This window comes from Camelus bactrianus, chromosome 9 (assembly GCF_048773025.1).
Source record: "Camelus bactrianus isolate YW-2024 breed Bactrian camel chromosome 9, ASM4877302v1, whole genome shotgun sequence".
Classification (NCBI taxonomy): Eukaryota; Metazoa; Chordata; class Mammalia; order Artiodactyla; family Camelidae; genus Camelus; species Camelus bactrianus.
The window spans coordinates 57401844-57415394 of NC_133547.1; the positions used below are offsets into that span (position 1 = coordinate 57401844).

Consider the following 13551-nt stretch of genomic DNA (forward strand, 5'->3'; position numbering starts at 1 on the left):
TCCCTTGCTCCAGGACGGGGTTCCTGCAGACAGGGTTCCACTGCAGGGACCAACCCCTCAACCCAACACCAAGGGATCTTCAGGGATCTGCCACTCCTCTGCTTGTTAGAGTTTCTCCAGAACTGCAATGACCAAAACCCTACTAAGCACAGGCAGGCCCTCAAAAAACACCTGGAAGAAGCTCCCTGGCTTACAGGGGCCTACTGGGCCTGGAAGCTCACCTTCCGGGGAGTCTTGATGTAGAGATGGTAGAGCCACTTGAGGACGGCGATCCTGGTCATCATCCCGATGGCCATGTCACTGAGGTGGCAGTTCAGCACCTGCACAATCCCATCGAGGTGGAGGGTGACCGGAGCCCTTTCAGCACTATGAGCAAGACCAGGAAGGAGCCGGGTTGAACCCCCTGGGGCCTCTGGCCCTCAAGCCACAGCAACACCCCAGCCCTGCACACTCAGAAGTGCATGCTCTGCCTGCTGTCCAGGAACAGTGGAGAGGGTATACACCTCGTGTGGCGCTCAGAGGGCTCCTCTCCCTGTCTCCCTCCTCCTTCTCCAAGGTTGGAGCCATGACAACCATGTTCGGGGAGGAGGGCTAATCTGCTGGGCACCCCCTCCCCACTTCCCCTTTCGCCTTCTAACACTAGCTTGGCTGATACAGGAGAAAATCTGTTGTCATTGAGCTGGGCCCCAGGAGACCTCACAGCTGAAAGCCTGTTTAACGCCCTCAGGGCATCACATCCAGACTCTTTGCTGATAAAACTAAACCACTATATCCAGACAGTCTGGGGAGGGCCTGGTAACACCCTATACATCCAATAGGTTCTTCACCATGCACCCAAAGGACATTTCTCCAGTGAGGACAGGGACCATGGCTTTTTTTTTTTTCCAGTGAGGACAGGACCATTCAGCACAGTGTTTGGCCTGGTTAAGAAGCCTTGAGAGTCGCCCCTGAAGCTGTAACATTCTCATTTGAGTTGAGGAAGAGGCAACACAGCTCTGCCTACAGTAAATAGGCTTGTTCAGAATGCCTTTGCTCCAGTGGGGCACAGGCTCTCTGGCTTCCCTGGCCTGAAGTCCTGCTGGTCATCATGCAGAGAAAAGTCCCACTAAGCAGCCCCAAGAGAGCTAGGTGCTGAGAGGACACTGAAGCTTCCCTCTCTTCCCAAAGCATGGTGCCCAGGCAGAGGCTAGAGCTGTCAGGGGTGGGGACGCAAGGACAGAGAGCCTTAGGATGGCAGGGAGGGGCTCCCCTCCCCCCCAACACAGTACAGTCTTGTGCAAAACAGTCTTTCGTGGTATTTCCAGGCTGCTCAATTATTCATTTGCATCAGGAACTCGATGCCTGTGCTTTCCTAATTCGCCTGCAGCCTCTCTGAAGCTCATTTGATGTGAATTCCTAAAGGGCACGATTCCAAGCTCTGTTAAGTGCTAAATGGAACTCCTATTTAATATGGTTTGATGATTTCCCATGGTGCTCGTTTCAGGGGTGCAAGTGGACACTTCTATCCTCTGGTGGCCAGAGGGGATGGGCATGTGAGTGACGTGGCCCAGGAGCCCTGAACCTCTGGGTGGTGCCGGCACTAAGATTTCCCAAAGAGCCATATGGCTGGAAGTTCTGGGGTCTTCCAAGGAAATCCAAGCATGTGGGTTCTTTGGTAGTCTAAGACAGATGGGGAAACTCAGGAAGATAGACAAGTCCAGAGTGGCAAATGTGGGCTCCCAGACAATCTCTTAATTTCTCTCTCTCACATTCACTGTCCAACAGAAATATACTACGAGCTACATAGGGAATTTTATCCTTTCCGGTTTTTTATTAAAATGCAGAAAGAAAACAGGTGAAATTAATTTTAATGATATATTTTAATTAACCCAACATACCCAATTTATCATTTCACATATAATCTATATAAAAATCAATATACAGATCAGTAATAAGATATATTATATTCTTTTTGTGTCCTAAGTCTTTGAAACCCAGCACGTCTTTCACGCCTATAACACACCTCGGTGCAGACTGGCCATAATACCCACGCTTAGCAGCAACATGTAGTAGTGGCTCCCACCATGGACAGCACAGCTCTCCGGTGCAGGCTGACAGTCCATTCTAGGGCTTCCTAAGCATTTTCTTTTTCTCTCTGACAATTTCCTAGATATTCCCTCTTCCTCCTCCGATGGCCAGGGTTTCATGCCAAATCCCCAAGTCCTTCCTTCCCCCAGCCTGCTGGCCTCCTACCGAGCTCCTTCTGCTGTGCTCTGTAAGTGCTTCTCCCAGGGAGGGCAGGATCCCATGGCTGCAGATGCTCCAGTCGCCTACCCGCAAGGACTTAACAAAGCGAGTTGGGAAAGCAGTGGGGAGTGAACAGGAGCCTCCTTCCCTGCCTGTTCTTTCCTAACCCCACAAGCCCAAGATCCACAGTGAGTCTCTTTCCCCAGCAGGAGATACCACGTGGAGCCCAGGGTGCCCCGAGTGCCCCACATGTGGTGGCAGGTCACTGCCACATTCTTAGCAGAAACAGTCCCCAGGAGGGAGGTCTAGTTTTTACTCACCTGGGGATCTCAGGGCTGCAAGACTAGCATGGCTGTGTCCTGAGCTGCTGGTGGGAAGGCAGTGCCAAGCTCAGCTCCCCCATCCACCCCGCAGTTCAGGCCCAGCGGGGTGTACAAACTTTGGGGTAGGGGGAGATGTGACAACACACGGCTGATAACAATGACAACAATGATGGTACTAAAAATGATGATAATTCACGTGTTTTGGACAAATTCTCTGTGCCAGGCATCTTGCTGAGCTCTGCACCCGCACAGCCTCATTTACTTTCCTCAAGGGCCCTATGCCGGCAGCAATGTTATCCTCACTCTGGAGACGAGGGAATCAGAGCACAGCAACGTTAAGTAATCTCTCCATGTTATACAGCCGGGAAGCGGTGGAGCCAGCAGTTTGAATGCGAGCAGTCTGAGTCCAGAGTGGCCTCATCCACCACAAGGCATAGCCTCCTAATAGGTCATGCTCAGGAGAGGCCACAGTGGCATCATTTCCAACTGTCTCCTGGCAGGAGCAGCAGGAGCAGCAGGAGCAGCAGGACGCCAGCCCCTGTGTGACCTGGCCAGGTCACACCGGGCAGCCCCGTGAGCTGGAGGAATAAAGAGGTTGTATTTTCTTGTCAGAAAGGCAAAGTCTCCATGGAGGGCAAGAGAGGACACCGGGCAAGCTCAGTGCTCATCTTTGTGGGGAGTACTCCAAGTCCAAACGGCCCAAAGAAGAACCCAAGATGCCAGGCCAGACAGTCCTTCGGCCAGCGGGGCTCCTTAACTCACAGTTTCAACCAACCGGAACTTCATGGCTGAAAGGGTCCCCACAGTTCTAGCAACCCTGTCCTTCAATGCACATATCTGTCCAAGGCCACGAGGCATGGAGAACTCCCTCCCTCAGCTGGAGGTGCGCTCTCTGGCTCTCACTTCCCTTGGCTGGCTGGAAGTGAAGGCCATGGGGAGCAGGCACACCCCAGGGCACTAGGGAGATTGACCTCAGTGCCTGGGAAAGGGAGGATCCACAATCCTGCCTACCTCTGAGGGGGCAGTTCTCAGCTGTCCCACTGGGTGGGGCCAGCTGCTGTATGCTGGGCTCCGTGCACACTCTGTGGGCAGCGGGACTCTGGGACCCAGCCCTTCCGAGAGCAGGCATGCAGCACTGTATGCTCAGCTCAGGAGCCTGAGGCGGCGTACCCTCCGCCCTGGCTCACCTTACCCAGAGAACAGAATGGAGCTCACTCATGGTTTAAAACACATTTCTGCACTGGTTCCAAAAAGTCTAGACTAGTCACTCTTTGGGGCTTCTGAGTTATTTCAAGATGTCAGCAAAACCCCATTTCCACCAAGCATTTTCTCAAAAAGCATCTCATAATGCAGGTCTTACACGTATATGTACTACAATTTCCAAATGCATGGCGCTACTGCAGCTATTAAAACATTGATTTACTGAATAGTGCTCTGATACTACTACACCACGATAAACCCCAACGGTTCTCTGGAAGGCAGCACTTTATTTCTGTAACATCTTACTCCTTACGGCACTTGTATATTACAGCTCTAATCTGATTGGAACAAAGGTAAATACTGAAAAAGGAATTGTTACTGAATTCAAAGTTGCTTTTTAGAAAAGATCTTTACAACCTTTTTTCAATTAGCAGATGCTAAAAGTTGGGAAGCACTGATTTCTAGATCTTTCTAGATCTTATGTAGCCAGCTGTGCCAACAGACCAGTACAGAATGTCCCTCATGACATTGGTCTTCAGCAAAGCCCAGGGCATCAGAGTAGAAGCCTGTGCACATGGCAACACCTGTCCAGGGCTCCTGTGTCAGGTCACAGGCCAACTCAAAAAGCTTCTGCAACTCCCCAACTGTGCTTAACAAAGCCCAAATCTGTGGGCCTGGGAGTCAGATAGACTTAGCCTGAATTCTAAGTTGGTCATTAGTTAGCTGAATGACTTTGGGCAAGATGTTAACCTCTCTGGCCCATATCCTTATTTGTAAATGGGGATAATGACAAGGTTCTTGTAATAATAACTGTTAACTGAAATGTGTAAAGTGCTTTCCGTGGGCCAGGCACCGTTCTGTGCTTTTTCACACTTATTTAAGTTCCAAATCCCTATAGGGTGGGTATAATCATTATGCCCAGTTTACAGATGAGAAAACTGAGGCAGAGAGAGGTTAAGCTGCTTGCCCAGGGTCACTCAGCCAGGAGCAGTGAAGTCAGGATGTGCGCCCAGGCAGTGGGATGACATGATTCAGAGGATTCACAGTGATGATGAACATACAAGCAGCACTAGACAGACAGACAGAGAAAGACTGACAGAGCCAGGGACAGAGAAGGGAGGGGACAGAGAGAGAAAGAGGTGGAGGCTATTCTTCCTTAACACTTTCCTCAGCTGCAAGCATGCCTCCTCCATCCCTTTCCCCACCCCTTCCTGGGGAGTCTGGTTTCCAATTCTGTGTGCATTTCTCGTGTTCCTGGAGGGTGGAGGAAGCCAGGCTCCGTTAACTGGAGCCCCTCCTCACTACAGTGACCTCGCCACTTCTGCTCATTCAGGTGGTTCTCCCCTGTGGCTACTGTCCACCTGGGGCCACATGTGGCTCTCCCAGCATCCTGGGACAGAGGGGAGATGAGGGAGGGAGAAGAGGCTGACACTCTTGGGTTTAGTCAGTTAGTCTTCATGTGTTTAGGCTCAGGTGAGGATTTAACGATTAAAAAAATATCTGGGGTGCAAGGATTGGCTTTGAGGAGATCCCTGAACTCCTGAAAGTATATTCCAAGTTTTGTGTGTAAAGAGGGCCCAGAGCTTTCATCAGATTCTCAAGGGGTCAGTGACCACTAAGAGGCTCAGGAGTGTCACCTCACTGGCTGTGTTCTGCCAGGCAGGGATGCTTCTCTACCATGGGAGGGGTCCCCAGTCTGGCTGCTGCCCTTGGCTGGTCTGAATTGAGTGAAATTGGCACCTGTAAACAGTGCCCTGGGCAAGCAGCATACATGGAAAGTCTCAGGGTGGGTTTTGTTTCTTGGTGACCCAGAAAGATGCCATCTTGCCCAAGCTCCGTCCCCCTCTGGCAGAAGTACCCCACCCTACTGTCTTAGCTGCCTTCTCCCATGGATAGGGGGGTGGGGTCAAGGGCCTCAGCTTTGGGTTTACAACTCTGAAGGCCACCCTCCTTTCCAGCATAGCTAGTGACTCAAACTGGCAGCTACCACGAAGAAACGTCTGTCTGAGGGAAACAGAAAGCACTGGATAATTTGTTTTCGATAGTTTTTTTTTAATTTCAAAGGGTAGGATCCACCTTTGCTTCTGAATGACAGGTAGATACCAACACACTGGTTCCAGCCAGGTGGTTCCTGGCCATAGCACAAGAACCAAGGCAATCTTTAAACCAGTCCCAGCGAATCTGGGATCGCCGTCTTCCAAGAGAGGCAGCGGAGTCATGCCCACCTCCCAGGTGGTCAGTTATGTCCAATCTCTGTTCCTCCCAGACCTCCCCCACCCCACCACTGCCACCCCCAGAGAGCACGATGATCCCCTGCAGCCTGGATTAGTGACAAGTCTGCAACAGGCCTTTCTGCTGACAGTTTTGTCCCCCTCCCTCATCTACCTTTCCCAGCACTGCCAGAGTGCCTTCTAAATCTCAGGTCTGCTCCCCTCAACTCCCAGGGCTTTCAGAACAAAAGCAGATTCCTCTGCAGGACAAGCCAATCTCCCTGCATCTCCATCCAGACCTCCCCACCGAGTTCCGGAATCCAATATTCTTAATCGCTCCTGGGGGTGCCTCCGAGTCACCTCAAACAGCTCTGGATGGACCCACTCACACACCTGTTCCTCCTTCTGCTCCAGACTGTGACATACCAGGGTATCCTGATTGGCTCAAGCCTCAAACTCAGAAATTCTTTCCCTCATTTCCTTCCTCATTCCATCCCCTCCATCGGGAATTCTACCTTCAAAATATCTCAAATCTATCAGCTTCCTCCATTCTGCCACCTCTTCAGATTGAACCTGCATCCCTTCTGACTGGGATGGCAGAGGTGGCCCCCTAACTAATCTGCATCCACCCGAGTCCTAAATCCATTCTCTACACAGCAGCCCTGGCCTCCTGTCCCTCCTCAGCCCTACAGTGGACATAATACTACTACTGACCCCACGGGATTAAACATCAGCAAAACCTAATGGTGTGACACAAAACATTGAGTACAGCCGGGCCTAGGAAGCACTCTCCCAGTGTTCCTCATTGTCAGCCACTGTTCCCTCGAGCCTCAGCTGGGGCACCATCTGCCCCCAATATCCTCTAAGCACCACAGCACAACAATCACTACCCTTTCCGGTCACTTCATGCCTACTTCTCTGCCTCCCCGATAGAGAAATAACCCCAAGGTCAGGGACCATATTCAGGGGCTGTATCTTTATCTTGGAACCTGTAGGGCTGAACATAGGCAGGTGCTCTGGACATGTGTGACAATTAACTAAAAATGAACAAATGAATAATGTTTACTGGCTTGCTGAAACAATTTGGGAGAGGTCTTAGGAACAGTCCATATTTATAATCAGTACTTGAATACTTTGAAAACACCCATGGGTCCTTAGAGATAAAACTAAATTTAAAAAAAAAGATATAAAAGGAGAAAAGATTCTAAGGGTCTGGGGAGAACAGAGCCTGCTGGAGTTGAATGTATATCCTCTCTTCATGAGTGACCAGTTCCCCCAGTGCCCAGGTTTAATGTTGACTTCAGAGTCAAGAAAAATCCTATAGGAGAACCTCCACTTATTCCAGCCCCATGGCCAATTCCAGCCAAGGAAAAAGTGACATGGGGCAAGTCCAGGGGACTCATACAGGGACAAAATGCTGATAATTCCTTCCCTAGGGGAATGCCATCATTCTGCAGGGTACGGAAGGGATTATCTTGCCACTGAGACTGCACTGCCCCCACGTGGAAGGCTGCGCTGTTACAGCCGACCTGGACGCCCAGGAGAAGGACAGTTCCTGCAGCCCAGTATATGCACTCTCAGATTCAACTAATTACTGCCTGTGCTCTGGACGGTCCTCAAACAGCCCTTCATGGTCAGTCTCATCAGTCCCATGTTATTCTGGATGAGCAAAAAGGGGTGGCGAAAAGCAATCTGCAAGTATCTTCCTGTAATCACCATGCATTACATTCTTACAACTTGTATTTACTGACCTCCAACAGCTTCTAATCCTTCCTAAGAGACTACCTGCCCATCAGAACCGGGTGGGTTGGGCTTGCTTAATATCTTTCAAACTCCCTCACTAGGTACCTTCTGTGTCCTATAAGTAGTGGCCCCAAGACTCTGCCACAAAGCTTCACTGCAGTCTTCTACACCCAGCAAAGCTCTAGGCTGCTCACTTCCCACAAAAACCTCTGGCTAGAACAAAGCACTTACCTGGCTGGAGTGAAGACACTGATGCCGCTACTGAAGCTGGAGTCACACGAACCATCGGGCCCTCCTAGGGAGAGTAAGAGGAATAAGGCCTCATGAATAAGGCTCTTGGGGTCTTTTGAATGAACAAGATTCCTGTCACAAGAGACCTGCTAGTCCCCAAAACCCTGATTCTATCTCTTGGAAAGGGACATGGCTCTGGAGCCCTGAGGATCCAATGCCTACTCACTCCCCAAAGCTTTTGGATGGTACCCATGCTTGTAAGTTTTTAGGCACAGTGACCTCATAAGGAGGGAGTCACCAGTGCTGAACACATCTGGGAAATCAGAGAAGGGACTGTTGGCTCAAGGGCAAAGGATGTTAAAAATGACTTCTAGAACACTCAACATCATTAACCATCAGGGGAATGTAAATCAAAACTGGAACAAGATACCACTTCACACCCACTAGGTGGCTAAAATAAAAAACACAGATATTAGTAACAAACGATGGTGAGGATGTGGAGAAACTGAACCCTCATACATTGCTGGTGGGAATGTGAAATGGAGCAACTGCTTTGGAAAACAGCCTGGAAGTTCCTCAAAAGGCTTAACACTATTAGTTACCATATGACCCATAGTCCACCATGAGGTATAAACTAAAGACAAATGAAAACTAATGTCCACCCCAAAACTTGCACAACAGGTTTGTAGTAGCATTATTCACAACAACTAAAAGTGGAAACAATCCAAATGTCTATCAACTGATAATTAATAATAGATAAACAAAATGTGTTATAGCCATGCAATGGACTATTATTTGGCAACAAAAAGGGCTGAAGTACTGATCACACTACAACATGGATGAACCTTGAAAACATGCAAAATGAAAGAAACCAGTCACAAAGGATCACATATTTTATCCCATTTATATGAAATGTCTAGAATAGGCAGATCTATAGAGGCAAAAAGTAGATCAGAGGTTGCTGAGGGCTACAGGAAATAGGGTGTAATTGCTATTTTCTTAAATTAAAAAAATACAACAAACTTACAGCCAGCATAATACTCAACACTGAAAAGTTGAAAGACTTCTTGCTGAAATCTGGAACAAGACAACGATGCCCACTCTCACCACTTCTATTCAATATAGTATTGGAAGTCCTAGCCATAGCAATTAGACAAAAAAAGAAATAAAAGGGATTCAAATTGGAAAAGAAGAGGTAAAATTGTTATTATATATGGATGACATGATACTATATATAGAAAACCTTAAAGGCTCCACACAAAAATTACTAGAGCTGATAAAAGAATTTGGCAAGGTAGCAGGATAGAAGACACAGACATTCAGAAATCATTGCATTTCTTTGCATTAATAATGAAATAGCAGAAAAGGAAAATAAAGAAACAATACCCTTTAAAATAGTACCCAAAGTAATAAAATACCTAAGAATGAATCTAATTAAGGAAGTGAAAGACTTATATAAGGAGAATACAAAACATTGACTAAGGAAATTAAAGATGACTTAAAGAAATGGAAAGATATCCCATGGCTTGGATTGGAAGAATTAATATTGTTAAAATGGCCATACTACCCAAAGCAATCTACAGATTTAATGCCATTCCTATTAAATTACCCAGGACTTTTTTCACAGAACTAGAACAAATAATCCTACAATTCATATGGAATCACAAAAGAACCAGAATTGCCAAAGCAATACTGAAGAAAAAGAATGAAGCTGGAGGAATAACCCTTACAGACTTCAGATAATACTACAGAGCTACAGTAATCAAAACAGCATGGTATTGGTACAAAAACAGACATATGGCTCAATGGAACAGAATAGGAGACCCCAGGAATAAAACCCACAAACTTTTGGTCAATTAATCTTTGACAAAGGAGGCAAGAACATATACTGGAGGAAAGACAATCTCTTCAGCAAATGGTGTTGGGATAACTGGACAGCTGCATGTAAATCAATGAATTTACAACACTCCCTCACACTATACACAAAAATAAACTCAAAATGGCTTAAAGATTTAACCATAAGACAAGACACTATAAACCTCTTAAAAGAAAACATAGGCAAAACATTATCTGAAATAAATCTTAGCAATGTTCTCCTAGGGCAGTCTACCCAGGCAATAGAAATAAAAGCAGAAATAAACAAATGGGACCTAATTAAACTTATAAGCTTTGGCACAGCACAGGAAACCACAAGCAAAACAAAAAGACAACCTATAGAATGGGAGAAAATATGGAAAGACTGAGGAACTATCACAGATTGGAAGGGACTAAGGAGATGGGACAACTAAATGCAACTGAGGGGTCCCAGATTCAACAAAGGATAGAGTGGAAAAACTGGCAAAATTTGTATTCGGTCCGTAGTTTGTTTTGTAAACATAAACATAAATAGGATCAGAGTATATCTTCTGCAACTTGCTTTTTTTACTTCCTACTGTGCTTCAAGCAGTGCTATTTCAAGTGTGGACCATGGATGTTCCCTCAGTCCCCCAGTAAAGAGGGCCTGGAGTTTCATGTTGAACAGAAAAGCTCTTAGCTGTCACCTGTTCTCTCTAGTCCCAGAGGCCCTCTTGGGGACAAGGCACAGCTCGGAGGGACCAGGGGAAGCTGTGGGCACCAGCTGGTCCTCCTGAGCAGCCCAGTGTCCACTGCAACAGGCCTGGGGAAAGGTGAGGAGGGCAGGTGGGGAAGCCTGGGTGGGCCACCCGGGAACTGCAGCTGGGGCTCCGTGCAGCTGATGGCCTCTCTCCCTCTTGTCTAGAAACACATTCATTTATAGATGAAACGATATGATGTTAGAAACTGGCTTCAAATTAATTTTGATTGTTTCCTAATTTTCACTCTTTTATCTCTCCCATGCTTCCTTACACACCAGAGCAGGCCCTTCTCCAGGATCCCAAGTACAGTGGGAGTGGGAGGGTCAGACAATTGCTACTTTAACAGATACTGCCAAGCTGCCCTTTAGGAAGGTCAACCAGTACATATGCACTTCAAAAATATACATACACTTCAGGAACAAGGAGTAGTCATTCCCCTAAAGCCTCACATGGGAGATATTAGTAATATTTTAAGTAAAATGAGTAAAAATGACACATTGTTTTACTTTGCAATTCTGGGATTCCCAGTCAAGCCAAGCTTCTTTGGTTGTCATTTTGTATCAATTTCCAGATTTGGGAGCCCCTGGGCCTGACTCCCCTAATTACTTGCTGTGTGACCTTGAATAGGTCACTTGCCTTGGCCTCCATCTCCTCACCTTTATAATGGGCTAAGACCAGTGCCTGCATCAGAGGCTTGTTATGACAATAAATGAGCTAACATTTGCTAGGGGTTTAAGATGAATAACCTGACCCACATCTATATTTATTTCCTAGGAATAAATTCTTAAATGTTTAAGGTTTTTGATACACGCAGCCAAATGTATTTGCCAGATAATATATTTAACTTGTTTACTCTCTGCCTTCTCTCAGTAGGAATGTCTCCATTTTCCCCTAAATCTCTCCAGAGAATGTGTATTTCCTTTATAACCAGAGTGAAAAGTTGGGGTGGGCTTAGGGAGAGCGGAAGTGAAGGAGAAAGAAAAGATCCAGGTCAGATAACTTTCACTAAGCCCAGCCTGGTGCCCCCAGTGCTCTGTGACCATGCCTGATATCACATGATCACTCATCTGCAGATCTGTCCCCGAGCTCCTTGCAGGCAGCATCTGGGTCTGATTCACTTGCATCTGCAGTATCCAGAGAGGGTGCTGATATGTGCAGTCCCGTCAAAAGCTCTGCAAATGGGTGGATTCCATTACATGCTCACCAAAGGTGGTCACTAGCCCTCCACCAGAAACCATATTTATAGCTCTGGTCCTCACTCAACACATGAACTTCCATCCCTGACCCTCTACGATCCCTCATTTAGGACCCACAGGGGATCCATAACTACCTGGGCAATGCTGATGCTAAAAGCCGAGAGCGAAAGCCCTGCCCCTGACAACCTTGCTAAGTAGTGGGTCTCATTATAAACATGAATTAAAACAGCTGACGCTGAAACACCTGTTCTTTAGAGTGTTTGACCTGTGCTATGTGTTAAGAGCTTCACATGCAAAAATCTTCAGAATTCACAACCACACTACAGGTCCGGTATTATCATTGTTTCCTTATTTAACAAGTAAGGAACCCGAGGCTTAGAAAGGCCAAGTGGCTTGTCTAAGGGCCACAGAGAGGAAGTCAGCAGGGCCAGGACTCACAGGCAGAGTTCTGAGTGCAGAATCTAGGCTGTGACACCTGAGACAATCAGGGACGGGGAGGATGCATCGAACGCCCAGTAACTAAGAGTCACAGAAAGGACTTGTGGACCCCTCAAGGGGGCAGGGCAGAGGGGGAGCCAGAGCAAGTGAAGGGGGCTGGGAGCAGCGTGGTACAAACGAGGGCCTGGCTCAACTGGAGCCCTGTGGTGAGAGGTGAGGGTGGGGCACATGCATGTGCAGGCGTATGAGTGTGTGCTCAGAGGGCCTGGCTAACAGGCCTCACTGTGGGGCTTGCCTGGTGGTGTGCAGTAGACAATGCGGTGTGCTGTGGGATGCACAACGCTGGCTGCATCGAGGAGAGGGGCTGTAGTTCAGCGAGACCAGGCAGGTGGTTCCTGCCTTTGCCAGGTTGGAAGAGAGGAGCAGAGTAAGAGTAAGCAGGAGGCTGGATGAACCTGTGGACTGAATAGCTAAATCCTGACTCTCTTGGCTTGCTGGCACCTTCTCCTGGCACCTTGGTAAAATGCTGGTTAATTACAAGCTGAGCGAGTCTGGAGTGGATGTGGAGCCCCAAAACCAGCTGCTGCCATCTCTGGGAACTACTATAAAGTGAGCTTTGCATCTGCTGAAGTGCTGTTTATGAGGCAGTAAAATCTGGAGCCAAGCTGCCTGAATGTATCCTGATTTAGGATAAGACTCTCCTGAGCTGGGAGCTGTTTCAAGAATGCTTAGGAAGATTGTCTAAAAGGTTGACAGAGCTGCATTGGCCGGGAATCGAACCTGGGCCTCCCGCGTGGCAGGCGAGAATTCTACCCTGAACCACCAATGCTCCAGCTGAGAGGGATTCTGCCCCCAGCTGTTTTGCAGCTTCAGCTCACAGTGGCATTAGCACCGCTGTAACCTGACACCTGAGATGGTCCTGTATGGAATGCTGCTTATTCTACAGACCAAATCCATGGGAGGAGGCCCACAGGGCACATGTGCCTGACATTCCGCTCAGATATTCAAAAGAAGCCTGAGAAACGCCAGGGGAGAAAATGCTTTAGAAATTCTTTTGGCTTCTGGGGGCCAGACCTCAGTCTGTTGGCCTTAAAGATTTCACTAGCATCTGCGTCAATTGACTCTTCGGCTGATTCTGCAAAGAAGAACGTCACCCTAGAGCTGATCAGTGACCTCTCAGTGAAGATAGAGGACCACGAGATTAAAAAAGTCAGAGTTCTAGGTAACATTTAGAGAGTCAAACTCCAGGCTCCAATCAATAATAAAAATGGTTTATTCACGTTACAGATAAACAAGACATTAATTATAAAGGAGTTTGAAAGGAGAGCAATGGAATTCCCAAGAACCAAATAAACCAGAATTAACCCCCTCACCCTGAGAATGACTGGCA

At 47.6% G+C, this 13551-nt stretch overlaps 1 protein-coding gene and 1 non-coding gene across 3 annotated transcripts in view; both read right to left on the reverse strand.

The window, feature by feature from the left end:
- The window catches only part of VAC14 (VAC14 component of PIKFYVE complex), a 94191-nt gene that overhangs the window by 62609 nt on the left and 18031 nt on the right, over nucleotides 1-13551 (reverse strand). For both annotated transcript variants that reach the window (XM_045521400.2, XM_074370449.1), the window contains exons 10-11: nucleotides 7934-7997; nucleotides 222-366 (exon numbers count right to left, since the gene is read on the reverse strand). In XM_045521400.2, the coding sequence (XP_045377356.2) occupies nucleotides 222-366; nucleotides 7934-7997 (209 nt within the window). The remainder of the gene's footprint in view (nucleotides 1-221; nucleotides 367-7933; nucleotides 7998-13551) is intronic.
- TRNAG-GCC (transfer RNA glycine (anticodon GCC)) lies at nucleotides 12921-12990 on the reverse strand. The gene has a single exon. It is a non-coding gene; the product is annotated as a tRNA-Gly (tRNA).